Below are 26,583 nucleotides of genomic sequence, written 5' to 3' on the forward strand. Positions count from 1 at the left end.
ATCTCTCACCCTTAATCTCAGTCCTCCTGGTCTTGTAGACTTAAACAAAACATCCATGATATTATGATATCAAATAATATCACAAAGACATAGATTAAGTACTTACAGTAAATTGTCAGTAAGAAAAATTCACAACCAGCACCACTTCGTGCTCTTCAAAAGTAAGTGAAATAGAGGAAGAATAGAATCCCCTCACCGATGCTTCCATTTACTCTTCTTCAAACCACATTCAAAACACATTTCTCTCTCAGGATGGTAGTACAAGTCTCAGGATCTCTCATCATAATATCTTTTTTAAAAAATAATAGTTAAACTTGGTTTTCTCACAGCATCTCTGAAAGTACTCTCACAAGTAACAGCTAACTCAAATATTGCTTTTAAAGACTTTTCACCCATGACACTAACTCTTATTCTGTTTGCTCAAGAATTATCAGTCTTCTTGTGAGACCTTTACCCATCCACTCCTCCTGCCAGCATAGCGAATTATCAGTTCACCAGATTTTCTTCCATCTTAACTATATGATGAAAATATTGATAGTCTCTGTGGAAAGGGTTGTTGAAGCTGATATTGTGTATTAATTAGATTAATTTTGTTGTTGTTGTTCAGTTGTTTTAGTCATGTCTGACTCTTTGTGACCCTATTTGGGGTTTTCTTGGCAGAGATATTGGAGTGGTTCGCCATTTCCTTCTCTAGCTCATTTGACAGATGAGGGAATTGAGTCAAACAGTATGAAGTGATTGGCCCCGGGTTATACAGCTAGTAAGCCTGAGGACACATTTGAACTCAGGTCTTGCTGACTCCAGGCCTGACACTCCAAACACTTTGCCACCTAGCTGCCCCAAATTAGACCATAACATTGTCATATATCATTAACTGTTGATATCTTTATTATCACCTTATTATTCTCAATTTTACTTGTGACTAAGTACCTTCCAATTACTGAAGAAGCTGATGAAAATATGAAACTTAGTCTATTAAATTACTATGCATATGACTTAAGAAATATTTCCCAGCTAGGCACTTCTAATACATTAACTTTGTAAAGCTTCATAATAACTATGAAGAGAGTTTTAAAAACGTAGCCTCAGTCTCTCTGTACCAAGGCTACCTGCATAACCTGTATTTAAGATCCCAGGTGCTGAGAATAGTAGACACTGCTAACATTGAGTTACTCTGGTAAGAAAACAATTGATAACATTTAAACAAGAGCAGTTCACATATAGATTACTCAGTGGGTCATACTTATTTTATACCTTAAAAGAGTCATGATTTTATCTACTGTGGATATTTCTTCTATCTGTGGTTTTCTGCCCATGTTTTCTATACATGCCCTATCTATCTAAGATGGTGTGAAGGCATTCCTGTTACTCTTTGGGATTCCTGCTATCCAAATTATACTACTCAAGTTGTCCCTCTCCTTATTATATGACTGTCCATTGTCAACTCTATCTATGAAATATACCAAGCTGTCTCTCTCTTATCTTTCATTATTACACAACGCCTCTGGGTTACATCATTTCTTGCACACAGATGTTCATTTTTAATATTCTTTAACATGCTTGTGCCCATGGGATGTGTCATTTCTCTTTTTCCTTTTGGATTGTTTGCTAATTTGAAGTCTTCTAAGATATTTGTATTCCATGATTCACAGCTATGTGGTACCATTGGGAGATACAGCTATTGAAGATATTAAAGATATGGGCAACAAGCAATTTGTGATCAGTGAAATCAATTTCTAGTCTACACTTGATTCTCCTCACTGTTTAATTGTTGTGGTTCGGTTGTTTCAGTGTTGTCTGACTAGGGTTTTCTTGGCAGAGATGCTAGGCTGGTCTGCCATTTCTTTTTTCAGCTCATTTGACAGATGAGGAAACTGAGGCAAACAGGGTGAAGTCACTTGTCCAGGGTCACTCAGCTAGTAAGTGTTTGAGGCCAGATTTGAACTTGAGAAGATGAGTCCTCCTGATTTTAGGCCTGGCAGTCTATCTAGCTTCATCTAGGCAGCATGTCTTTTTCATCCACTTTGTTTTTGAAGTGTGATTGATTAGCCCAAGACGAGACTTTTCACTAAAGAGTCTATTATGCACTTAGTTCATATCAATATGTAGATTGTTATCTACAAATATGAGAATTTGGGGAACTTCACGATCTGGAGGAAATCCTTTCACAGAACATTTTTCATGAAACTGGTGAATAGTATCATGGGAATTTGTTTGCTAATTCTGAATACCCTATTCTTTTCTTAGACTGTAGGTTTCAGAGTGTTACCTCAGTTTTTGTTTCTATCTTTGTTTAGCTAATTAGATGATTGAAAGATATAAGAAGCTCATTAAGAAAATAGAGTCTACCATAGTGCCTTACAAATAACTACTGTGGAATAAGTATTTGTAAGAACACCACGAATGAGGCTTACAATGAATGGTAGGATCTCATTAAATAACAGAACCACAGAGTTGGAATACAGTGCTGTGGGGCTCCTAGACCAAACCTTGTCTGAACGGAATTCCCATAAAACACCCCAACAGGTACTCAACCAGTTTCCAAGTGAAAACTGGAATGGTTGTCAAGTGTAAAATGAAAGGGCAGATGAATAGAATGTTTCATATTTCTTTCTCTAAAAATAAACTCAAAAAATACTGTTTTATGACCCTTTTAAAATTTACTTGCTTGCTGAGTTAATGGCCTTCGTGTATCTTTTAAAAGATTCCTTCTGTTTTTTTTTAAATGCTCATTTCCACTTGAATTGTAGGAAGTATGAAAAAAAAAAACAACATGGCACCCCAATTATATTTTATGAGTTTTTTTAGTATTAGTCAATTACTAGTCAATGCTCTATCTTTGTTTTGAATTCTCCCCTAAAAAATATGCTATGTGAAACACATCAATATATGTCTCAAAGTCACATAATGAAAATGAGAATTGCTAATCCAGAATAATGCAGTAGCACCTAATACAGTAAATTCTTACCAGATTTTTTCAGTCTGAATTAATGTAAAGCCAGGATTATTTTATTTTTAATGATATTTTAATTACTTCCAACCATATATGTTGACCCTCTGCTTGTCCTGCTACTTTAATGGAAAAAAAAAAGAAATCATGCATAATTAGCATATCAGTTGTTTACAGTGAATTAGTACTTCTAGAATAAATTAAATTTTTCCATGTAACTTTGATTACACTTTTCATCTGTTTGATAAACTCCTTAATCAGCCATAGAAAGAATAAAGATAAACTTGAGTCCAACCCCTGTCCATTATTATAAATTCTAAGTGAGAGGAGCATGGATATATTTTATTGTATTTCATTTAATCAGCAATTCCATGTTGAGTGCTTCCTGTGTAGACAGGGCTGGTCAGGAAAATGGTATTATGGTCATCAAAAGCCTCTTATTTCCTCTACATTATTTTCCTATTTCCTAGACTAGCATTCATCTTAAAAGATTTATACAAAAAAGTTTGGCATTCTTTTATGTTTTCAAATGCCATATTCTAATAGAATTATACTGCCTGGATTGAACTCATCTGGATTGCATCTTCTTCATAAGACCTGCATGTCTGAGTCTTAGCAGATATATAAGAAATGTTCTGTTTGAAGTGTAGGAAAGAATAGGGTTGAATATAAATGATCAACTACAGATACAGATCCTTTCCTGTGCTACCATTGTGTTGGTTTACATGCTACCATTCATTACCCAGTTTATAAATTACTCATTGGGAAGTAGTGCTTTAGGTAAATTACTCTATGAGGTAACTTTTAACCTGTGGCAGGCAAGTCAGCCTAAATGAAGCAGCAAGGCAGCCTGAGGGAGAAATAAGAGGTGGCATGTGCCAGTCAAGTCAAACCACTGCCACCCCTTCTCAGACTCTGATGGAGATGATCCAGGTCCCTGAACCCAAGAGCCTTGGGAGTAGCAATACCCTTGAGACCATAACCCCACTTTCACCTCAGGCTCTTCAGCCATCACGGAAGGGAGCAATTACTGTAGAGAAGGTACCCACTTTCCTTGCCACCACCAATACCAACCTTGACCAACTTCTACCAATGGGAAGATAAGTCCAAGAGTCCCAGGAGTGGCAGCACTCCATCCCATCCCCAGTCCTGCCTCCAGCTCCACCCCTGCAACTATCATTCAAGGAAGCAACACCTGTGGAAATGCAACCTGCTGACTGCTTCTTCGGGTGCCACAACTGTCAGCAACCACAGCTGCTAAAGACCTGGAAACAAAGTTGTTGCCTGCCACCAAAGTCCTCAGTAATGTCAAGTAGTTCAGTATCAGAAATGGATATGGTTATCAGTAGAAACTGCATTAAGGAAGATGCATTGCCATCTGTTTGCCATGGCCTCCTAAGGACTGTGGAGTTTTTCCATCTGACTTGCAGTTGAAACCTATATATCTTGTCTCCCCCATTAGAGCGCAAATTCTTTGAGAGCAGGTTCTGTCTTGCTTTTCTACTTATATCATCAGTGCTTAGCCCAGTATTTTGCACATAACTAGTGTTTTTTTTAAAATCCATCCAACCATCCATCCATCCATGCATCCATCCATGCATTTGTGCCAATGTTGCAATTCTGACTGTGCTATGGTCCTGTGGATGTCAGTATGATAACCTTAGTTATCATAGTGTCAATGTGATGATGTTGATTTAGGTGACATTTTTGACAGGACCATGAGACATAGAATAAGGCAGGCTTATTGGGGTGGAGTTTGGGGTTTGTTAGCTTGAGGGCAGAGGGAATAACAAAGAGGTAGAAACTTATAGACTAAATCAGCCCCAGGGTTCTAATTAGAATGTCCTGATGGAGTCTTCCCTGCCTGTTTCTCAGGGTAAGATATTACCAACACTGTCCTTGTTGCTGTCATTTATGGAACCTTCAGCAAATTCTTTCATGTTTGTCAGTAACTATAGTAGAGTCTTTAGACACTGGTTTAGACTTTTTTTGTCTAGACTTAACCTCTGCCATCACCTTTCGACTACTTCAATATTCATGATGATGGCCTGTGTAACATTCTGGCTTCTCACTTTGTCTCCTTCCCTATTTCCACCATGCACAGGGATGACATCAGAATCTATAATTGGAAAAGATATGTAGTCCAGCCCCCTCACTTTACAAGTGAAGAAACTCAGGACCAGAGATGAAATGACTTTGCCCAAGTTCCCATAAGTAGTAAGTAGCAAAACTAGGATTCAAGCCTAGGTATTCTTATTACAAATTAAATGGAAGAAATAAACAAAGAGGAGTTAAGTGACTTGCCCAAAGTCACAGACCTAGTAAATAGCAAAGCCCAAAACCCAACCCAGGTTTTCCAAATCTGAAATCAGTACTCTCTCCATGATACCATGCGCACACTCCTACTGTTGCAGGCTGAGAGGATGAGAGTTGGTGATCGCTCAAAGACTGAAGTACATGGGTCATCTGGAATGAATTCACAGACTCAAGCATTGTTTAAGCCAAGGTGGTAAAGTTTATTGTTACACTTTTCAGCAGGCAAGGATTCTTAAGGATTCCTGCAACCTTAGAGAGGTACAATTAAAGTTTATATAGGATAAAATACAATAAAACCTGTGCCAAATATGCTAACTAGGTGATTCAGGGTGGGATTAGGGAGTGGTTAAGGAGTGGTCAGTTCTTAAAAGAAACAAGCACTTCTTGTACCTACTGCACAGGCATTTTACCCAGAGTTCACTAGGAAAAGCCCACAAGGGGGGCCACATGGAGATGTGGTTTTAGGCCTGCTATGTCACTAAGTCAACCAGAGTTCAGGGTAACTGAGAGTTGTCCAGTCTGCCACCAGTCAATGTCTTGTTTGACAAGATAGATGTAGGGAGTATACATATGTCTTAAGTCTAGAATACAGTTAATGAGGAGCCCAGGATGCAGATAATGAGGTAGGGCGGTAGGATAGTGTAGTAGTGGATAAGAATGTCTTTATGACCCAGTGCAAAGCCAGTTTAAACTAATAAATCCTTCAGGTGCTGTTTGGAACTGCACCAGGGAGAGAGATAAGGGTCTTGCTGGGGCCCACTCATGAGTAATTGCTAGGCACAGGGTCCTTGGGCTGGGGAGAAACTATCAGCGACAGTGTTTCTGAGGCTAGGGAGAAATTGGGGTCCAAGTACAAGCACCCAAACACCACATCACTACCACCATAGGTCAACCTATCATTTCCCCTTGCCTAAACTGGTGAAACAGATACCTCACTAGTTTCCCTGCCTCCATGCTTTCTCTTCTCCAATACATCCTTTACATATTTGACAGTATTAATCTTCCAACTGCTCATCTAACTTACTCCTCTGGTCAAAAAAATACAGACTTCTTAACCTGGCATTTAACTTTACACATGAGCTCCAACCTACTTTCTAGTCTTATTTCATTCTACTCTTTTATACATACTCTTCCTTCCAGTGGGACCAGACAACAGACCGTTCCATGAGCTCATTCTGCTCCTCTCCTGTCTGTCTATTTGCATGGGTCGTTCCTCTCCTCACCCCCCAATGCCTAGAATAGCTCTCTGTACATTAAAACCCATTGAAGCCTATTGAAATCCTTCTCTTTCTCAAGTTACCTCCACCACTTCATCACTGATACCCCCTCGTCAAATTCTCTCCATGTATTTATATAGATCTTATCTTTGCCCTTATATTCTCCTGTGTGATATTCATCACACACACGTTTATCCTCTATATAGTAAACTCCTCAGGAACAAGGACTGTATGTGCTTATTGTTGCTGCTGTTTTTAAAGTTCTTGATATCCTTAGCTCCTACCACAGAGCTTTTTATACATTGGCACTTTAATAAATCCTGGGAATTTCACTCAATCTAGCAAACTAATGGGAAAGAGGTATTTTTTGGATCAAGTGGACCTTTAATCATCATTCAAAGCATAGCACAGAGGCAGTTTACTACTCTGCTGGTCTTGGAATTGCTTGCTTGGCAGTTCAATGTTTTTTCCTCCTTATTTCACTAGATGCCTTTATTATTTCTTGCAATTCTGTCTGGACCCTGCTGTAGGCATGATTAGTAAAGTGGTGAACAGACAATGGGACTTATGACAGTTGGGCAGCAGTATGTGGTTGAAAATCTTGCCACAATTTCCAAGGGTTCCATTTACATCTTTAGAATCTTCTATAGACATGTTCATTTTTAACTGGGTTCATTCAATGCAGTTCAGATAAAGAACATTTATTATGCATGTGCCAGGCACTGAGAATACAAAGATGAAAACTAATACAAAGTGCTTAAAGAAATAGCTGTGTGACCCTGGGCAAGTCACTTCACCCAGTTTGCCTCAGTTTCCTCATCTGTAAAATGAGCTGGAGAATGAAATGGCAAATCACTCCAGGATCTTTGCCATGAAAACCCCAAATGGGATCATGAAGAATTGGACATGACTGAAATGTTTGAACAACAACAATAACAAACTTGAAGAACTAACTGTAAAAACTATCTGTAAAAACCATTGGCAATTTCACCTACACATGACTGTGAACATGGTTCGCTGAGCTAGTGATCAGGAGGATTAAAGTGAGATGGGTTGTACCTGATCATTTCTTTAAATGCCTTGGCAACATTTTTCACAGGTGATGTGAATACATGTCTCTGGCTCAGGAATTAGTTAATGAAAAAGTAGTTATTAAGTACCAGAGACAAAAAGGAAAAGTGAGACACTGCCTGCCCTCAGGTAGCTTATACTTCGATTAGGAGAAACAATACATAGAAAAAGTTCAACTTCAGGGCAGATGGAAGAGGCTCCACATCCTGCAGCTACAGTGACGGGTCCTTAAAGAAGCATATCTATAGCAAAGACACCATAGAAAAATCAGCAGTGATTGACAGGCAGAAGCCAAGAGGAGAACTAAACAGTCAAACAAAAGGCCCATCTCAATGAGCAAGTACTTCCCAACAAAGGCAAATGAATCAGCCATCTAACGTGGAAATTTGGTGGAAAAGCTAGTTCCTAGAACTAGTTTAAATCCTAATTTGAGAAATTCTGTTCTTAGATTCTGTCCTGTGGTTTCATGCAAGAAAGATGTTAACAATGATCTCAGTGTTATGGCTTAAATAGTGTTTGACCCTTTGATGGATTTTTTTTTAAAAAAAACAACTAGTATGAATTAAGTATCATTTGATATGGATGAATGAAAAATAATTTATTAAGCATTTCTAAATGTCAGGCACCGTGCTAAACTGAGAATATGAATACAAAAAGTAAGACAGTCCCTGCCCTCAAGGTGTTTATATTCTAACGGGAAGATAATACATATATGGGAACTGGAGGTTCAGAGAAGGGTGTTTTGGTCAGAGACAACCCAGGGATTGTGAATATAGTCATAAGGTGATTAATTGACTCCTCCTTTCCAAGAATGGTAGTATTGATTTGACTACTACTCCCAGAGCTGAAGGTGGAATTTGTGGAGATGAGGGGGAGAGAAGGGAAAGGAGTAAAGTATCCTGAATCAGGGCTAGCTGGGGTAGAAGCTCAACAGTCAGAAGACTAGGACCCCAGGGAGGAAGCTGGTGTACCTGCTGGGGAAGGAGGGTGTTGGAAGCTGGAGTATATGGCATAAAGATGGTTGGGAAGATTATTCTGAAGGTCTTAGTCTCACTTATAAGTCTCTATATAGGAGAGGTTTTTGTTTCTATACCCAGTGATTGTCATAAATTGATCCTATGAAAAAAGGACCTTGAAGGTCACCAAGTCCCAACCCCCTCACTTTACAGATGAGGAAACTGAGACGGAAGGTTAAGTGTCTTGCCTGTGGTCAGAAAATTATTTAATGTCTAAGGCAGGATTTCAACTCAGTTCTTGTTTCCAAACACTCCATGCTCTGCCTCAAGTTTTAAAAAGAAAAACTGGGTACCTTCAATTATTGACAAGATAAGTAAAGCAGATCTATAGAACACTAAATTTTTATAAATTTTTATAAATTTTATAAATTTTTATAAATTTTTCTAACGCATTTGAAAGACTGTATCATCTACTATAAATAAAATGTAACCACCAGTTGGAACTCAAGGACCAGCAGGCCCAAGAGAATTTTTGCTATGGGCTTTGTGATTTGCTAGAATATATGTTGGGACATATTTAATCTGATAATCATATCACATTTGCAGCTTGGCTTTGTGATACCTAATGAATGCTTAGAGTGGTTAAGGACCCAGTTCACATTCAAATGAATGTGTGGGGTAGAATGGACTCCTTGGAACTACAAAGTGCTCTGTATGTGGAGCCTCCGTATGAGGATGTATAGAAATGTTAGGAAAGGCCCTCCAGGGACCTGGAACTTCTTGGATGATGGTTCTATCACTCCTGAAATAGTGTTCACTGTTTGGAGGACACACTGGATGCAAAAGACTTTCAAATGAAGAACATCAAAGTGAACTTGCCTTTTTTGGTTTTTACTTAGAAGGTCGAGCTTTCTTTCGGAGCTGTAATTTGTTGGCAGCCATGAATAATGCTTCAGAAATAGGAAGTGTGCTGCAATCAGAGCAAAAACTATCAGCAAATGCTTGGATCGTGGCTGATAGTGAGAGTACCCAGAAGGGAGCCTAAGGTGGTGAGGAAACAGCCAGCAGTCTATCTGAAGCCTATCAATTCAATTGAGCAAACATTTATTAAACACCTAGTATATACCTAGCACATAGTAGGGAGGTTGCATGGGTGATGCAAAAATGATATAGAACCTTATGGAACTTATATGCAAATAATTAAGTATGCAATATACAAACATATACAAAATATAAAATAATATACAAATAATTACCATAGAAAATGGAACATAATGTGTATATAAGAGAGCTGGGAGAGATCCAAGCTCAGAGAGAAGATCATTTCTGACTGAGGATACGGAATGGGGAAGGGAAGGCTGTGGATCAAGGAAGGCTTCATGGAGGAGATGATACATTAAGTTCCCTCTAAAATTATGTCACATTTATTTTTTGACCTGTAACTATGTTTGCAATATGTTACCTATCCCAACTAAACTATAAGCACAATGCTTACATACAGTAGGTGTTTAGTAAATCCTGGTTGATTGATTAGCTGGGCTTTGGAGGATGGATAAGATTTTTAACAGGTTGAGATAGAGATTGAAGCGCTAGACATGGAATTTGCAAAGAAATTTTTTTTAGAGTTCACATAAAATTATGACTATCTAAAACAGTGGTACCAAATTTAAATAGCAACAAAAGCTACTAAACCATACGTAAGGATCCCTAGGGGCTACATATTGACTTGGAAAACCATATATTAACATTATCTATGTTGTTGTAATTGTATCTATTTTTGTTAAATATTTTTTAATTATATTTTAAATTGGTTCAGGCCACGGTGGGGAGTGTTGTAAGCTGCGTGTTTGACACCTCTGAAACATGGCAGTAAAAGCATACTTCAGGGAAGTAGATGAAAAACTTAAGGTATAACAATTTAAATTCTTTTTAAAAGTGATCTTCTCCCCTAATTATCAGTGGAAATGAGTAAAGGGAAGGAAACATCATTTTGAAACCTCTAAGCCTCATCAAAAAGCAAATCATTTAGCATTATACAGTGTATATTTAACTTAATAGTGATGTATACAATGTGGATCCCCCATGTAAATTAATTTGTATTGCTACAGCAGCCCTTTAATAATAAGATCTTTCCCTTTCTCATGTAATTTTTTGAAATGTCTCAGGCTTTTAGAAAGGGGGAAAAATGAGTAATTTTATCCAATCAAATATTTGTGTGTGGGGTGGGGAGGCAATTAGGGTTAAATGGCTTGCCTAGGGTCACACAGCTAGTAAATGTCTGAGGTCAAATTTGAACTGAGGTTCTTCTGACTCCAAGGCTGGGTGCTCTATCCACTGAACTATCAGGCAAAATTTTTAATCCACTCATAGATTCAACTGTTTTACAAATTTATAGTCAGCAAGTAATAGCCCCAGAAAGAGAATGGCATCTATTTGTGTATATTGTTTAACATGACTAGTTAACTCAGTGGTTACATAGCACAGTGCTAACTAAGTCAACGTCATTAGTTTGATGCCCATGCCTATTTCCCTTTATTTAGTTGCTGGTTACAAGGGGAAGCCAGGTAGAAGAATTGGTATAAATGTATCGTAGCAGCATTCTGGGAAATGGGAGGGAGAAGACAGTCAATAACTTACTCTAACGTTAGGTTAGTGGCATCTTCTGCATATCTGCAAGCACATTAAAAGTCTACTTTAAAAGAGATTTTTTAAAAATTATAACCCTGTGTTCTATCAGTTTAATCATAAAACTGTCACCCCCCCAAAGTATTAGAAATTTTTATATCTCTCACATAAAATGTGAAATCTCTATTAATGTTAGGACAGTGGTTCCTAAAGTGTAGTCTGAGGACCCCTAAAGGTCTCTGAGACCCTTTCAGGGGATCTGTGAGGTTGAAACTATTCTCTAAAGAGAATAAGAAACTAAATAAACTATTCTCTAATAAATTATCATCTAATAAAGACATTGTTTGCCTATTAAAATACTCCTTGATTTTCCAACTGCAAAACTAGATTTTCTTCATATGTTTCAATCAAAACAACATTGCAACACATTGAACGCAGAAGTAGAAATGCAATAGAATGAGGAATCCAGCTGTCTTCAAGTAAGCCAAACATGACAGAAATTTGCAAAAATATGTAAAACTGCATTACCTTTCTCATTAATTTTTTCATTTAAAAAGTTATTTTTCAAAAAATGATATTTTTGTTTAGATATAATAGATTTATCATTATTTTAAGTGAACTGATGAATAAATATTTTAAAATTTTATCAGTTTTAATTTCTAGTTCAGTAAGGTCGCACAGTAGATAGAGTGCTAGACCTGGAGTCAGGAAGACTCATCTTCCCAAGTTCAAATCTGGCCTCAGGCATTTACTAACTATGTGATTTTGGGTAAATCACTTAACACTACTTGCCTCAGTTTCCTCATCTTAAAACAAGCGGAGAAGGAATTGGCAAACAACTCTAGTATCTTAATACTAGGCAAGAAAACCCCAAATGGGGTCAGGAAGAGTCAGACACCACTGAAATGACTGAACGACAACAACAACAACAAACCACATTGATAGCTATAACCCACATCAACTAAATCCCTTTGGGCTCCTCGATATTTTTTACAAGTATAAAGAAAGGAGTCCTGAGATCAAAGAGTTTGAGAATCATACAACTATTAGATTTTTGTTGTCTTAGATATCTATAACCTCCCCCACCCTCCACTCTACCACTAAGTTATATAAAAAGAGAAACATACCTATATTCACTCTATTAATTTTTCATAAAATCTAAATGAAGAATGCTTCATAGGTGCTCTAGAAACAAGTATTCATGATTACATTCGTATTTGCATTTCTTTAGATTTATTTTGATTGAAAAAGAAGGTCTCCTGCCACCACCCAATCCCACTCCAAGGGCACTTAACACAATTGGGTTAAAGATTAAAATGAAAAATAAAAGAGGAAGCTGACTCTGAGCTTATATGGTTACCAGTAAGCAAGTTACAGCAACTCTGTTGTGAATCAACAGTGTATTTGGCACCACATTAGACACTTGAGAAGAAACAGTCATTTGGGTTGCTATATTTATCAAATATTGATTCTATGTATTTATGAAACTGGACACAAAATTACATAATGTCAGATAAGGTGGGATAATGATAATGCTTCACAGTTCTATGACAGTTTATAGGTTGCAAAGGACTTTCACACATACCTCATTTGGTAATTTTGTACCTCCCAGACACAAAGGAATGAACTCTGCAGTTAGAAAGAGTTGTTTTGTTTGTTTTTTTTTAATAGAGACCCTGAATTCCTCAGCGAATAAGAAAGGAAAACTCCCACATATCAGAAGTAACATAGTATTTGGAAAATACAAAATGTTAACTATTGAAAATAAAAGGAATTTTAATGGTAATAATTTAGTTTCCCTTTTTTTTAGTGGCAAAAAGAAATGTGTTTTCTCCTACCACTCAAGCAACGTTTGTTATTAAAATATGAGTAAATTCTTAAAAGTGAAAGAATCATCAAATGGCAGATCTGGAAGAGACTTCAGGGGTCATCTGGTTCAACTCTGGAATATGTTTAAGCCTTTCTACTTCTTATATGTCCGTGCTTTAATGACTTTGATTTTTGTCCATGAGAACATTCCCTCCATTGACAAAGGTCTCAACCCATCCATGCTTGTGCCTTGTTCTCCCATAGAGTCTTACACTTAATATATATCCAGTATTCTAGACTTTAAATCTTTTTTCCATTTTGTGGATATCAGTGAAGTGCTTGGGTTATCTATCTGTTATCCTTCTTTATCAACATATTGTGGATATTGCTTTGATGATATTCCTTATACCAGTTCTTCAGCCTAGGTTATTGTTGGAAATATTCTCTAGCTTGTTAGTACCTACTGTGCATTTATCTGTCAAATGTCCCTTGACCACACACAACTTTGATGCCTTGCTGATTATGCTATTCCAAAACTCACAGTCATGTAACATTGCCAGGACAGCCGTTGTGTTGAAAAGATGAGTTGCCCATAGTAATTGTTAAGAACAATATTGTTTCCCAAATGGAATCCACCCTTCTCTCTTCCGCCTAGTCAATTCTGTACCCACCTCACTTTCTCTTGTCAGTGTCTGTTCCAAATACACCTAATAATCTATTGACTCTAGCTATCCAGCTGAATGATCTGAATGACAGGTATTTTGCATCCATTTAGTTTTTAATGTATAGATCATCAGACCAATCTCCTTAGAATATTTGTGGATTTCATTGCAACTCCGTAATGTCTGCCTTCATATCTTGATTAATTTTAGATTCTCTCCGTAGTATCAGTGTTTCTTCCTTCTCTACCACTACCGACAGAAGACCTAGGTTACTCTCAAAATAAATCTTCTGAATTTGAAAATATAGTCTCTTTGTATTTATAAAATTCTACAGAGTAAAAGACCAGCATACATTATAGGGAATGCTGCTTGTTTATTCACATACTACATTGGTTTTTAGTGACTATGGAGCACTATTTTGGTGAGAGATAGCTAAGAGTACTGGTGAGAGTGTCGGCCTTGGAATAACAAAGATGTGGGCCCAAGTCCTGTCTTTGACACATCCCAGATCCATAACTCAATGTCTGGAACACAGCAAGTGCCTAATAAATGTGTGTTGATGGGTTGATTGATTGATGCTATCTCTATGATGACAGGCAAGTCACTTAATCTCTCAGTGCTACAGGCAACTCTCTAAAATTATAAATTACAAATGAAAATCTAATCTGTAAAGGTGGAAGGAGTTTTTATATACTATGGGTCTGGGTCAAAAAGAAGGCTATTTTAATTGTAAATCTTGTTATGGAATCGCAATGCCAGCTACTAATAAAGAATACGTAAAGGCATTTACAGATTAACCTTCCTGAACAGGAGGGTCCATCTGCACATATCAGAACCTAGGCTGCTTTACCACAACTTGTTTTTAGGGTGTTAAGATGAGATCGACAAGGAGGAAAGCAAAAGACAGCTCTCTATGTTGATGATTCAAGATCAATTGAGTTGTATTTGCTGTCTCAATCCATTCAGTAGCATTCATTAAGCTATTTACTGTGTGCTAGGCACTGCGCTAAGTGCTGGTGATACAAAGGCAAAAAATAATTCCTACTCTTTTTTTTAGGCAGTTGGGATTAAGTGACTTGCCCAGGGTCACACAGCTAGTAAGTGTCAAGTGTTTGGTCTGAGGTGGGATTTGCCTGACTTCAGGGCCGGTGCTCTACCCACTGCATCACTTAGCTGTTCCCAATAATTCCTACTTTTAAGGAACTCACACTCTAATAGGGGAGACAACATGCAGACAGTGGCATACAAACAAGATTTATTAAATTGAGAATGGCCTCAGAGGGAAAGCACTAACATTAAGGATGCCTGTGAAAGGCTTCTTGCAGAAGGTAGGAATTTAGGAAGCCAGGGAAGCTAGGAGGAGAAGAAAAACAGGGAGAGAGTTCCAGTCAATGAAAATACTCAAAGATGATAGATAGAGTATCCTATGGAAAGAACAAGAAGGAGGCTAGTGTCAGTGGATCACAGAATACATGGAGGGGAGTAGGGAATAAGACTGGAAAGGTAAGAAGGGACCAAGTTATAAGGGCTTTAAAAGCCAAACAGGATTTTATATTTAATCCTGATTCTGTCGGGAAAGAAGAGTGACATCAAACTTGTACTATAGGAAGATCAATTTGACAGCTGAATGGAGGATGAATTGGAGTGGAGAGAGTCTTGAGATCGGTTGAAGAACTATTGCAATAGTCTAGGCATGGGATGATCAGTACATGGACCAAAAAGGTATCAGTGTCAAAGGAGAGAAGAGGATGTATATGAGATGTTACAAAGGTAGGAATGACAAGACCTAACAATTGATTGGATAGAGGGAGTGGGAGAGAGTGAGGAATTGAGCATGACACCTAGGTGGTGAACCTTGGTGACTGAGAGGACGGTGGAACCCCCAACCAGGAATAGAGTAGTAACAACTCACATTTCTGTAGCACTTTCAGGTTTCCATTAGAATGTAAGCTCCTTGAGGGCAAGGTCTGTCTATATCTTTGTTTTTGTTTTCCTAGTGCTTCACATAGTGCCTGGCACATAGTAAGTGCTGCCTACTAACTTGACTCAATATGAGGAAGAGGGGAGGGTTCGAGAGAAAAAGATGAGTCAGTTTTAGACATGCTGAGTTTAAGATGTCTACAGGATATCTAGTTTGAGATGTCTAATAGGAAGCTGGAGATGTGAGACTGGAATCAGGAGATAAGTTAGGGCTGGACAAGTAGATCTGAGTCATCTGCATAGAGATGATCATTTAAGAGGGTCTATGATAGAGCCTTGGGGGACCTCCAGGGCTAGCAGGCTTGAAGTGGATGAAGATCCAGCAAAGGAAACAGAAGAGAGGTCAGACAAGTAGTAGGAGGATGAGGACAGAACAGTGTCATGAAAACCTAGAGAGGAGAGAATATGAAGAAGAGGGTGAAGGATAGTGTCAAAGGCTACAAAGAGGACAAGAACACTCACTCATATAACTCATTTACAAGCTTGTGTGTTCCTACCAAATTCCCTGAGGTCAGACTCCATTTACCCCAAGGTGCCCTGGTATTGAGTGAATAGCATTAAGGACAATGCTGATGGCAATCCTCATACTTCATAATTAAAACAAACCATAATTCATCATCAGAACTCATTGTTGGCATTAAGATGGCAAAGAATCACCTATCATCTGGCACATTCTACTGAAGCTTTCTTTGTGAAAGCTTGGAAATTAGCATAACATTCCTGCAAGTGGCAAAGTAAAGTGAAAACCACAAGCAGACTGGGTGTGGTGTTTAAGACCCAGTTCTAAGCCACTTGGGTGCAAGCTGATAAACCTGATTTCTCTGTGGGAGTTTCACAAGAAAGAGACTGTATCTTCTTCCACAATAAGTAGAGAGAGGGAAAGAGAAATGGGGGATGGGGAAGATACGCATTCCTTGGAAGGTAGAGCATGAATAAATCACAGTTTCTGCCTTCATGAGACTGATCTTTAGGCAAGCTAAATTGTCAAATAGCTTCTCAGTCTGATCCTGTGCTCCCCTCATAAAATGGTTTTTAAAACCATTTAAGCCACATCCTTGAGAGTAAGATGGAAAATAAATATTAAGTAGTGGCCAAGTGATTTGGATTCCTGTCAGCACTTAGCCTTTCAAATGCCTGCTCGTCAATTTGAGAAAGTTTTCTCTCACTTCCCCACTAGTAATAGGTTGCCAATTTCCTTTTTATATCTGAAGTGCAAGGAGATCTTTTTAACCTTGCCTCTTCTAAAAATGATAGTGACTTTAGATCAGTAAAGAAATTAACCATTTCCTTGAAGCCAGGTCATTTCTAAATATAATCTGTCATTTGGCTTGAGGCTGATGGAGGTTCTTCTACTTTTTTATCCAATGAGCAGAAGTGATATTTTTAAACATGCTTACTTTGTGTGTGATCCTGCTGTTGTCAGTATGAATCTGACAGACCCTGTGGAAGAAGTGGATAAAAAAAAAGGGAAAAAAAGGGTTCTGAGAAATCTGTTCACTTAGTGTGGATGTGCTGGCAAAAGAAAAACAGGTAAAAAAAATTGCTTGTATCAGCTTCAGAAGAGAAAAACATCTGACAGGGAAGTATAAGAAGGTAAAAGGAATTTCTGAAAATAATAGATATTTAATTTTTTGAAAATGCCTCTTAGCCTATATCTGATTGTTTACTGTCTCAAGGATGGGGGAGGGAAGGAGGAATAGAATTTGGAATGCAAAACTTTTTTGTAAAATGTTAAAAAAAATTTTAACACATAATTGGGAAAAAATATTAAAATTTTGAAAAAGAAAACAGAGAAAAACAACAAAAAAAGTGCCTCTCCCAAAGAAACACAATATACAAATGAGCAAAACTTGGCCAGAAACTCAAGGCTGAACTTACCTCTCTTTCCTTGGACTCCAGGTTTAGTGGATATTAATTGAATCCTTAAGCCTCCCAAGGAAGAGACTTTTGGAAACCATGAGCTTCCAATCATATATACCTACTATTGCATTGGGCATTGTGGGAGGTTACTAACAGAGAGATCTCAAGGCTCCCCTGAAGGAGCCTTGAGAAACATGCTCACACTGTAGAACTAGGGGGGAAAAGCAGTGAATGAACTAGTATGAAAATACATGTAGTAAAACACTTCCTGGTGAGAATGGAATTTTTACTAGTATGGAAAAACCTATACGGCAGATCTCATCCTGGCCCTGGAACACATTGTAGTGCCTACTATTGTATAAACTACACATACAAATAAATACTGAAAGGACTCATCAGAATAAAATCATGGTAGTTTGAGGTGGTTGTTGTTGTTTTTAAAGTAAGAAACAATGAATGAGGCAAGGATTCTCTCCACTTGAGAAATGCTGCAAAGTTATGTAATTTTCTCATTAGTCTGAAAACTTCGAAAGACAAATTTTCAAATGTTCAGTGCTTTGGAGTAGAGCATAACTAGGGAATCCAAATGGAAGAACCTAATTTTTCACAAGAAACCCCGGAATGGTCCTAGGATTGTCTGCTTTAGAGATAAGAGCCCAAAGGGGAAACAAGGGAAATTTGGGTCAAGGGCCATGAATTGCCAGGAACACCCAGAATTGCCAGTAGCAACTTTGCTTGTACAAGAAGGAAAAAGTTTTCTGGATGAGCCCTAATTGTGTCAGGGTTTTCTGTTCTGCAGAGCTAATTTATTCAATTCTGTTCTGTCAGCTTGACATTGCAGTGTTCTGTATACATTCCAAGTTATGATCTATGTGTATATCAAGCAGAATCCATGTTCTGTTTGCCTTCTTTGGAGACCCCTTTGTGCTGGGTAGACAACATGAGTGTTCTACTTGACAGCTACTGGCAAACTTGAGTTTGTGGGGGTGGGGAGGTTGCCTATATTTATAAATAGGGATGCCAGGAAGTCTTGGATGTGACATTGGACTTGAAATGATGGGAGATGATCCGAGCCATGGTTTTGATTCAGCCAGGGATTTAGAGTGTAATAATTGAGTACCTGGCCCAAAAAAAAAAAAAATCAGGCGCCCTGCCTGGAGCCCTTTTCTTGACTGAATACTCCCCTGCTTGTGCAAGCAAAACTCCATCCCTCCTCCCATCCTGCTGCTGCCTCCGCTGCCACTGCCACCAGTGCCACTGCTGCTGCTGCTCTGGGAAGGAAAGGAGCTGCCCGGGTTCACGCTGCTTTTGAGTTCCCAGGACCTGGCATTCCGGCAAGCCGCTGCTTTGCAGCTGGGGGAGACAGAGAAGCTCCCAGCCCTCCTTTGATTAGGATATGTCAGGGTTGTCAGGGCAACTGTTAACGGTGGCGTATCATATTTTCCCCTCTTGTGTTGCGTGCTGAATATTTTAGTGAGCTGTAGCTGGAAGAAGATTGGAAAAGGGTGCTGCAGCAGGAAGGAGGATCTGATTGAACAGGTTAGGCAGTGGAGAGAGGCATCGGACCGATGCGCTGTGCCTTTAACCAGGGCTTTCCTTGAGAGTGCGGGGATGGGTGAATGTGGAGAGTGAGTGGGAGTGGGAAGGGACTTGTGAGGGAGGTGGGGTGGGGGAGGTAGGTGGGGGGAACCACAGGCCCTCCGCTGCCGTGCGGATAGTAGTATTTGTCAGCTGTTTGCACACTGTTTACCCGTAGGGGATCTGTTACAAGTGCTGAAATGATCCGACCACTTAGGAGCTAGCTAGCAGCTTCACCCAGGCTGCAATTACATAAACATATATTTTTAATAACAAACAAACCCCCACCCCCCCAAGTGGCAGCGACATGCCTGGGTCAGCTACTGCTATCCGACAAGAGAGGTTGAAGAAGACCAGTTCAAGGCCAAATCCCCCTGGTTTATTCACCATTAATGAGGAAGACGAACAGCAAAAGAATGGAAATTCCAGAAGACTGAAAGGTATGCATTAGCTCTCTGTACAGTTCGGTCAGGTTGTGTACAGTACATTCCTGTTACACTGCCCAAGGCAGACTGTTACCCACTGTACTTATACTGCATGCTGCACTGGGTAGTGTTTATGACCTAGCAGGATAGTTTGCCAGCGGACATTTCCACAGTATGTACTTTTTTTTTTTTAATTCGGGGAGTAGTACGTCTCCTCCTTCTTCCCTCCCCTCTTAATTTTGTAGGTTTCAGATGAGCCACTTTGTTGAACAAAGCCACCTTCTTTGCTTTGAGACGCTTATTTTCCAGGTGGGTCTCGACTGATGGTTAATAATTGCACCATCAGTGTCAGGAGGAGGTAATTTAAGTTGTCAAGGTTTGAAATAAGCAGGTCTCCACTTTCTTTAGAGGGATCAGATGATTTCTGTGTTGTTTTAAGGAGGGGAGTTTTAGGTTAGAAGAATGGGGATTTGGAGTTTGTGGCATAATGAATTCGACCTTACCTGGGCCAGGGATGGAAGGATAGTATACTGTGTTTCTGTACTGAAGTGTGCATTAAATGGGGAAAAGAAAATGACATGAATGAGGGAGTGGGGAGGGACTGAGGGCAGTGAGAGGAGCAGAAGAGGGATGGTAGTAGCAAAAACAAACTTTTTTCAAAGAATGTTTTTGTTTTATTTTTTCTCAATTACATGTAAAAATTTAGTATTCTTTTAAAACAATTTTTTAGTTCCAAACTTCCTCTTTTTCTCCCTTCCCAGTCCCCCCTCCTTGAAAAAGTAGGCACTTCGATATTGATTATACATGTGCAGTCAGAGCATTCAACTTTTGAGGATAACTTTGTTTCTAAATGTTTTTCTGGAAGGTAAAATATGCTGAGTATGTGTATGCATATAGATATGTATATATGGGTCAAGGAGGAGAATTTGCTGCTCTTTACATAATGATGGAATATAACAGAAGCTCACCCAGCCAGTTGAGTCACGTGTTCTGCATCTTGTACAGCCCTGTCCTACAGCCAGGACTCCTAGAGTTTTAATTACCACAAAGAGAAGGCAGCATTTCAGAATTGTGACTCTCATTCCAGAGTTTTAAGTTTTTGGCATGTTAGCTCAGTGCTCTGCTTCCCAACTAATTTGTAAGTGCTTCTTCCTCTGACTACATTAGGTACTGTCTTTTGGGATTCTTCCCTCCGGCATTACCCTGAAGCCCCCAGATCCTTGTAGCAATTAGTGTACTATGTATATTCTAATTGTTCTGTCCCTGAGTTATCACGTTTTCCTCTTATACTTACGGGGAAGAAACCTAGAGTTCTGATGGGAAAATATTTAAGCAGTAGCAGACTAAATGCTTAATCAGGACCCCATGTCTGAGGACTAGTGATTTTTCTGGTGCTTGAATGAATTGTAATCTAGTTACAATAAGGCTCTGCTTTTTGCATTAGCGCTGATGATTTTTAGTCCTTCATTTTAATATCTCATTCAGTGTGTTCCTGTAGCATATAATCTTATTACTGTAGTCATTCTTATTTAATATCTGGAATGGTTTTATCTGGGGACTGCCTCTTAATCTCCTTGCAGAATGACCTTAGTGATTTAACACTACTGTGAACAGAAGTTTATTTTCAGTCCCCTTGTTTGCCCTGCAGTTAGCAACATATTCTACTTCAAGTGGCTGTTGTCAACGAACTAAGCCCTTTAAACTGTATTAGCAAATCATCTGGTCACCTAGGAGTTGGTGACTTTCAAAATGAACGTTCATGTGGATTTTATGGGATTGTTCCCATGGGGTGTTTTTTAGAAGCATTCTTCTGATTTGTGCCTTTTTTTCTTTGTGCGCCCTTGGGGCAATGGTTCAGGAGAATGGCACTTTTCATTCCTAGACTGTATTATTCTTTTCTATAGATTTTTTCTCCTTGATACCCTCCCTTATTATTCTTATCTTTATCCATCTAATTTGAAGGGGAAAGAATGAGAATATTAAAAAAAGAAGAAAATGACTCTCTACAAATATCCTCTGAATTGATCCATGTATTATAGTAGTTTAGGGAAATAAGGGGGAGGGGGTGCAGAATCTCCAGTCTTCCACTTTTTCCTCTCCCCTCCCCCAAAGAGATGAAAATTCACTATACTGGCAAAGGATCTTATACCTTTTCTTGCTCATTACAAGCTGGACCCCTTCTGAAATGGTCTCTAAATGTCTTACAGTGACTTATGCCAGCAGATCTTTGAGTGAGTATAGAGAGGAAAGGTCTTTAGTATCTTATGTAAGTAAAGATGAGTACTCTCTGCATTAAGAGAAACAGCTGATTAGTCTAAGACCCAGTTTCCGATCATAACTATATGAAAGAGCTTGCTTGCTAGACCATGGAGAAGTGACTTTATGAACTCTGGTATCTCCACTAAAGATGCTCCTGTTTTCACTGGCACTCAGTGAGGCTATGCTCCTAGATAATTGACACAGGACCATGGGATCAAAGATGGAGAGCAGGAAGGGACTTCAGGGGTTATCTAGTTCAACTCTCTCATTTTACTGATGAAGAAACTGAGGGTCCGAGAGATGAAGTGACTTGTTACTTTGTAGAAGGGGAATCTCTAAATCAGTGAGTTAACCTATGACAATGGTCTGGTGGAAAATTTCAAATATTTCCTTCTCTAGTTCATGGCTGCTACTTGATAGACAATTTTCTGTTGTTGTTGTTGTTTAATTCCCTACTAGCTGTCTATTACCTGTACCTTTCCTCTGTAGCTCTTAACAGGATGTTTAAGTTCTCAATGATAATTCTCAAAACAACAGACCCAGATAACCTAATGGGACTTTTTCTGTGTGCCGTTATTAAGATTAGTGATCAAAAACTTGTTTTCTTTTTCACCAATTTCCCAGTCTAGTCAGACAATCATGTCTAAACCTAGTTTTCATGACTGATATCTCTTTGCACTATCAGTCCTGGGAAGAAAGAGGCGCGATAACTAAATTGAAAATGCTAAAGGGCTTCTATCCCGGGATACATTGTGTGTCTGTTTTAATGATGAATTGCAGCTTTCCCAGGTAGCCTAAATGAAAGAAAACCGCTTAGAATGAATTTTAAAAAAGGAATGCTTCTACTATCTTCAGGGATCCCCAACTGGCTGGCCTTAAAGGTACCTATCTCCACTTAAGGACTGAAACTGGACCTTTGATTTCAGTGGCCTAAGTAAATTCCTGAACTCCCTTGTAGAGGAAACTCCCGCTACCAATGCAAGTGGACACCATCTTTGTACTTTATGGTCTTAGAGTCTTGCCCAGTGACTTGCCTAGGGTCTTACAGCTAGTATAAGTCAGAGGCAGTAAACATTTCCGTATCTGATACTGACTCTATCTACTATGCTATGTTGCCTTTCATTTTTAATCATATGACATTTAAAATAGAAACAGTTTGGTGTTGATGCATTGGAGCTTTGTTATTGTGCTTTTTTAGGGAAAAGAGGGGGACTGACAGTCTTAGGAGGGGTTCTTTTGACACTTGAATAATTCTGAATGAATTGCAGAGTGGAACTGACTGACTATGAATTCTACTGTGGGAGATGTGGCCTATAAAAATCAATAGACTCTTGAGTGCTTGTAAACTAGATTATAAGACTTTAGAGGGCAGGGACTTGTGGGGTTTGCGTCTCACACAGTCCTCTGCTTATTTGTTTGTTGAAGTGACCAGAACACATGCCTCCATATGAATGTTGCCTTTCAGAGTAGTCGCTTTGTGAGGTTTCGTTCTCAATCCAGTCATGCTGCCATTACCCGGATTATTTCTTTGTAGCTTGTTTTGGATTGGCTTACAGAGTAAGCTGCACAAGAGATTAATTTAATTCAACATTTATTAAGTGCCTTCTGTGTGCCAGTGTCTGAGTCATGTGCAGTCTGGTGCACTGGAAAACTCAGAACCTGAGGTTTCAAGGAATCAATATCTTTAACAAAATATTAAAATACCCCCCACAATATGAAAGCAGTTTTCAAGGGGGTTAAAAAAGCAGTTTCACATGAGATAAAACCAAGTAAAAGTCACGCTTAAGGAATTAAAAGCAAAGGATAAGGAAGTTCCCTGGGGGGTGTCTAGAGCTTCCTCTAGCATCTAGAGCTTACTCTCTTGCCCCAAGAGCCTGTAAATAGTCACTGCCATCAAGCAGCTTACATTTTACTATTTTTTTATTGATTGGTTGTTTTTTGGTGTAGGAATTCCCTGAGCTGGAAATTCCCTCCTCAGTTACATGTCACGACCTTTCTGTAACTTAGAGTTGTACAGAGTCCCTGGGGTAGCAGAAGGTTGCAACTTGCCCATAATCGCACAGGCAATATGTGTCAGAGGCAGACCTTGAACCGTGGTCGTCTTGACTTTAAGGCCAGGTAGCCCTATACTGTTCTAGGCTGCCTATCTTCTCATCTAATAATAATAACTAACATTTGTATAGCACTTACTGTGTGCCAAGCACTGAGTTATGTACTTTATAATTATTATCTCATTTGGTCCTCACGACAATCACTGTCCCCATTTTACAGTTGAGGCAACTGAGGCAAACAGAGGTAAAGTGACTGGCCTAAGGTCACACAGCTAGTAAGTGTATGAGGCCACATTTGAACTCAGGTCTCCCTGACTCCAGGCTCAGAACTCTTATCTACTGAGACACCTAGATGCCCCAATCTATTCATTCCAGGCTTCCCCCCCCCCCCCCCCCCGTTATAAGGTGCCTAAACTGATTACCTATTATATTTGCCAAGATTGTCTTTGAGTGGCTTTTGGCTGCTTCTGAAGGTCAAAGCCATTTTTAAGGGATGAAGATTGACCACTCTTGAGCTTCTTTAAGTGAATATACCATAGATAGTGAAGGCAATTCCAAAGGAGAAGTTCTGTCAATGTTCTGAGGCATGGGCAGTAGTGGGTCCTTTTTTTTTCTTATATTATAATGACTTTCATTCTCCTTTGGCCAGCCAATGTGAGTATCACTATTTAAGAGGTGGTAGTAGTTGACTACTGTGTTACTATGAAATGCTAATCATTCTGCCTCCCCACCCCAACTTTTTGCTGTCAATCAATTAACTGCTAGTTGGATTGGGAAGAGAAGTAGAATCCTGCCTCAGTCCTGTGAAACTGAAGGTATTCTCTTCCGTGTTGTTAAAGTGTTGTATATTTCTGGAACCTGCAGTGACTTTTTTTTGGCTCACTCACTGGAAAGGTAGAGTTTCTTGCCTATTAAAGCTTCCAAATGAAATGTTAGCTGCCATTTACCATTTATATTCCCATTGGACAGGTGATGATCCAGCCACTGTAATGCCCTCTTTGTAAGTCATGGGTCTTTTTTTGTTTGCAGAGAGGAGTCTTATGTCAAGAAGTGTGAATACCACTCTAGATTCATTCACACACAACATTTCCTTGTTTCTTTTCTTCTTTTGTCCTGTTGGACTCAGACTATTGTCTGTTTCCAGTGTCCTTATTTGTGCCATTTCAGGAACTAGGTAAAACTTTTTAGCTAATAGACTAAATTTAGCAGCTAATAGACTAAAATTATTAATTTTAAAAGAACAAGAAATTCAATCGATCCATTCTGTGTAAAGGAAATATTGAACCCAAAGTCAACTGGATAACCCTACTTGTGAAGAATGACCTAAATATAGATTTTAAAATTAGAATTTATAATCAGATCTTTGGGGGTTTTTTTGTTTTTAAAAGACAATACCGTAGGGCATATCAGGGAGAGCTGACTAATGTAGTGTTATGTACTAAGAGATGGAAGGGCCATAGTACAGCCCAAATGTCCTACAATATACATGGCAATCAGTCACCCACCCTTTCCTAGCAGACCTCCAGTAAGGAAGAACCTGTTCCCTCCTGGGACAGTCCATTCTACTATTGGAGAGTTTTAGATATTAGGAAATTTTTTTCCTTACATCAAGCCTAAATATGCTTCTTTGTAACTTCTGGCCATCATGCCTAGCTCTTCCCTTGGGGCCAAGTAGAACAAACTTACTACCCTGTCCATATCTCAGTCTTTCAGACATTTGAAGCTACATATCATGTCCCGCCTAAGTCCTTTCCTTCTCCTGGCTAAAAGCATCTTCAATTCCTTCAACAGATCCTATATGATATGATCATCAAGCCTTTTATTATCCTGGTTGTTTTCCTCTGGATTCTCTCCAACTTATCAGCATCCTTCCTGAAATTTGGTACCCACAACTGAATGCAATATTTCGGATGTAGCCTTAACAGGACAGAGTACAGTGAAACTGCTACCGCTCTGCCCACCCACCACCCCCAGTCCCTGGACAATATTCCTTTCTGTTGTAGCTAAAGTTTGCTGATGCAGTGCTTTTTTGGTGATACTGTATAGTACTTTTGAGCTTACGGCCCTCTAAAATACTCAGACCTTTGTCAGTTAAACTACTGGCCACGTAGAGCCTTGAGGTCACAGGTTCCCTTGTTCCCTACCCTTGGGCAAGCCATTATTTCCTTATTGTGTACTTTTAAAGTTGATTTTTGAAGCTGAGTAAAATTTTACATTTGTTCCTGTTAAATTTCTTCTTATTACATAGGCTCTCAATAAATATTTGTTGAGTAGATTAGTAAATAACATCCATGTTATTGCCTTTCTCTGTTCTGGTAAAGGAGATACTTAGTGGGTATAAGTGAGTGAGGAGAAGGAAGGAGCATCTGGGTGGCACAGCTGAGAGAGGGCTGCCTGCTGTCAGGAAGACCTGAGTTCAAATTAGGCCTCAGAAACTTACATACAGAAAGCAGTGTGAGCCTGCGCAGGTCACTTAATCCTATTTGCCTCAGTTTCCTCATCTGTAAAATGAGTTGGAGAAGGAAATGACAAATCACTCTAGTATCTTAGCCAAGAAAATCCCAGATGAGGTCCCAGAGAGTCAGCAATGATGGCAGCAATATGCCAGGCACTGGGCTAAGTGCTTTACAAATACAATCTCCGTTGTTCCTCACGACAACCCTGTGAGGTGGATGCTGCTATTATCCCACTTTAAAGCAAGGAAACTGAGGCAGAGTGCCTGTTGAGTGACTTGCCCAGGGTTATTTTGAGGCTATGTTTGAACTCAGATCTTCCTGACTTCAAATCCAGCACTCTATTCTCTGTACTACCCAACTGCCCTCAA

At 39.1% G+C, this 26,583-nt stretch overlaps 1 protein-coding gene across 3 annotated transcripts in view; it reads left to right on the forward strand.

Moving 5' to 3' along the window:
• Nucleotides 1-26,583, forward strand: part of MAP7 (microtubule associated protein 7) — a 235,021-nt gene that overhangs the window by 27,084 nt on the left and 181,354 nt on the right. The window contains exons 1-2 of one of the 3 annotated variants that reach the window (XM_020987145.2): nucleotides 18,717-18,985; nucleotides 19,322-19,464. The exons of 1 other annotated variant lie outside the window; for it this stretch is intronic. In XM_020987145.2, the coding sequence (XP_020842804.1) occupies nucleotides 19,332-19,464 (133 nt within the window). In that variant the 5' untranslated portion in view covers nucleotides 18,717-18,985; nucleotides 19,322-19,331. Of the gene's footprint in view, nucleotides 1-18,716; nucleotides 18,986-19,133; nucleotides 19,465-26,583 lie in introns of those variants that run through there. One more of the 3 variants, XM_020987146.2, reaches the window with a different exon arrangement.

This window comes from Phascolarctos cinereus, unplaced genomic scaffold (assembly GCF_003287225.1).
Source record: "Phascolarctos cinereus isolate Bilbo 61053 unplaced genomic scaffold, phaCin_HiC Scaffold_5;HRSCAF=322, whole genome shotgun sequence".
In the NCBI taxonomy this organism is placed as follows: Eukaryota; Metazoa; Chordata; class Mammalia; order Diprotodontia; family Phascolarctidae; genus Phascolarctos; species Phascolarctos cinereus.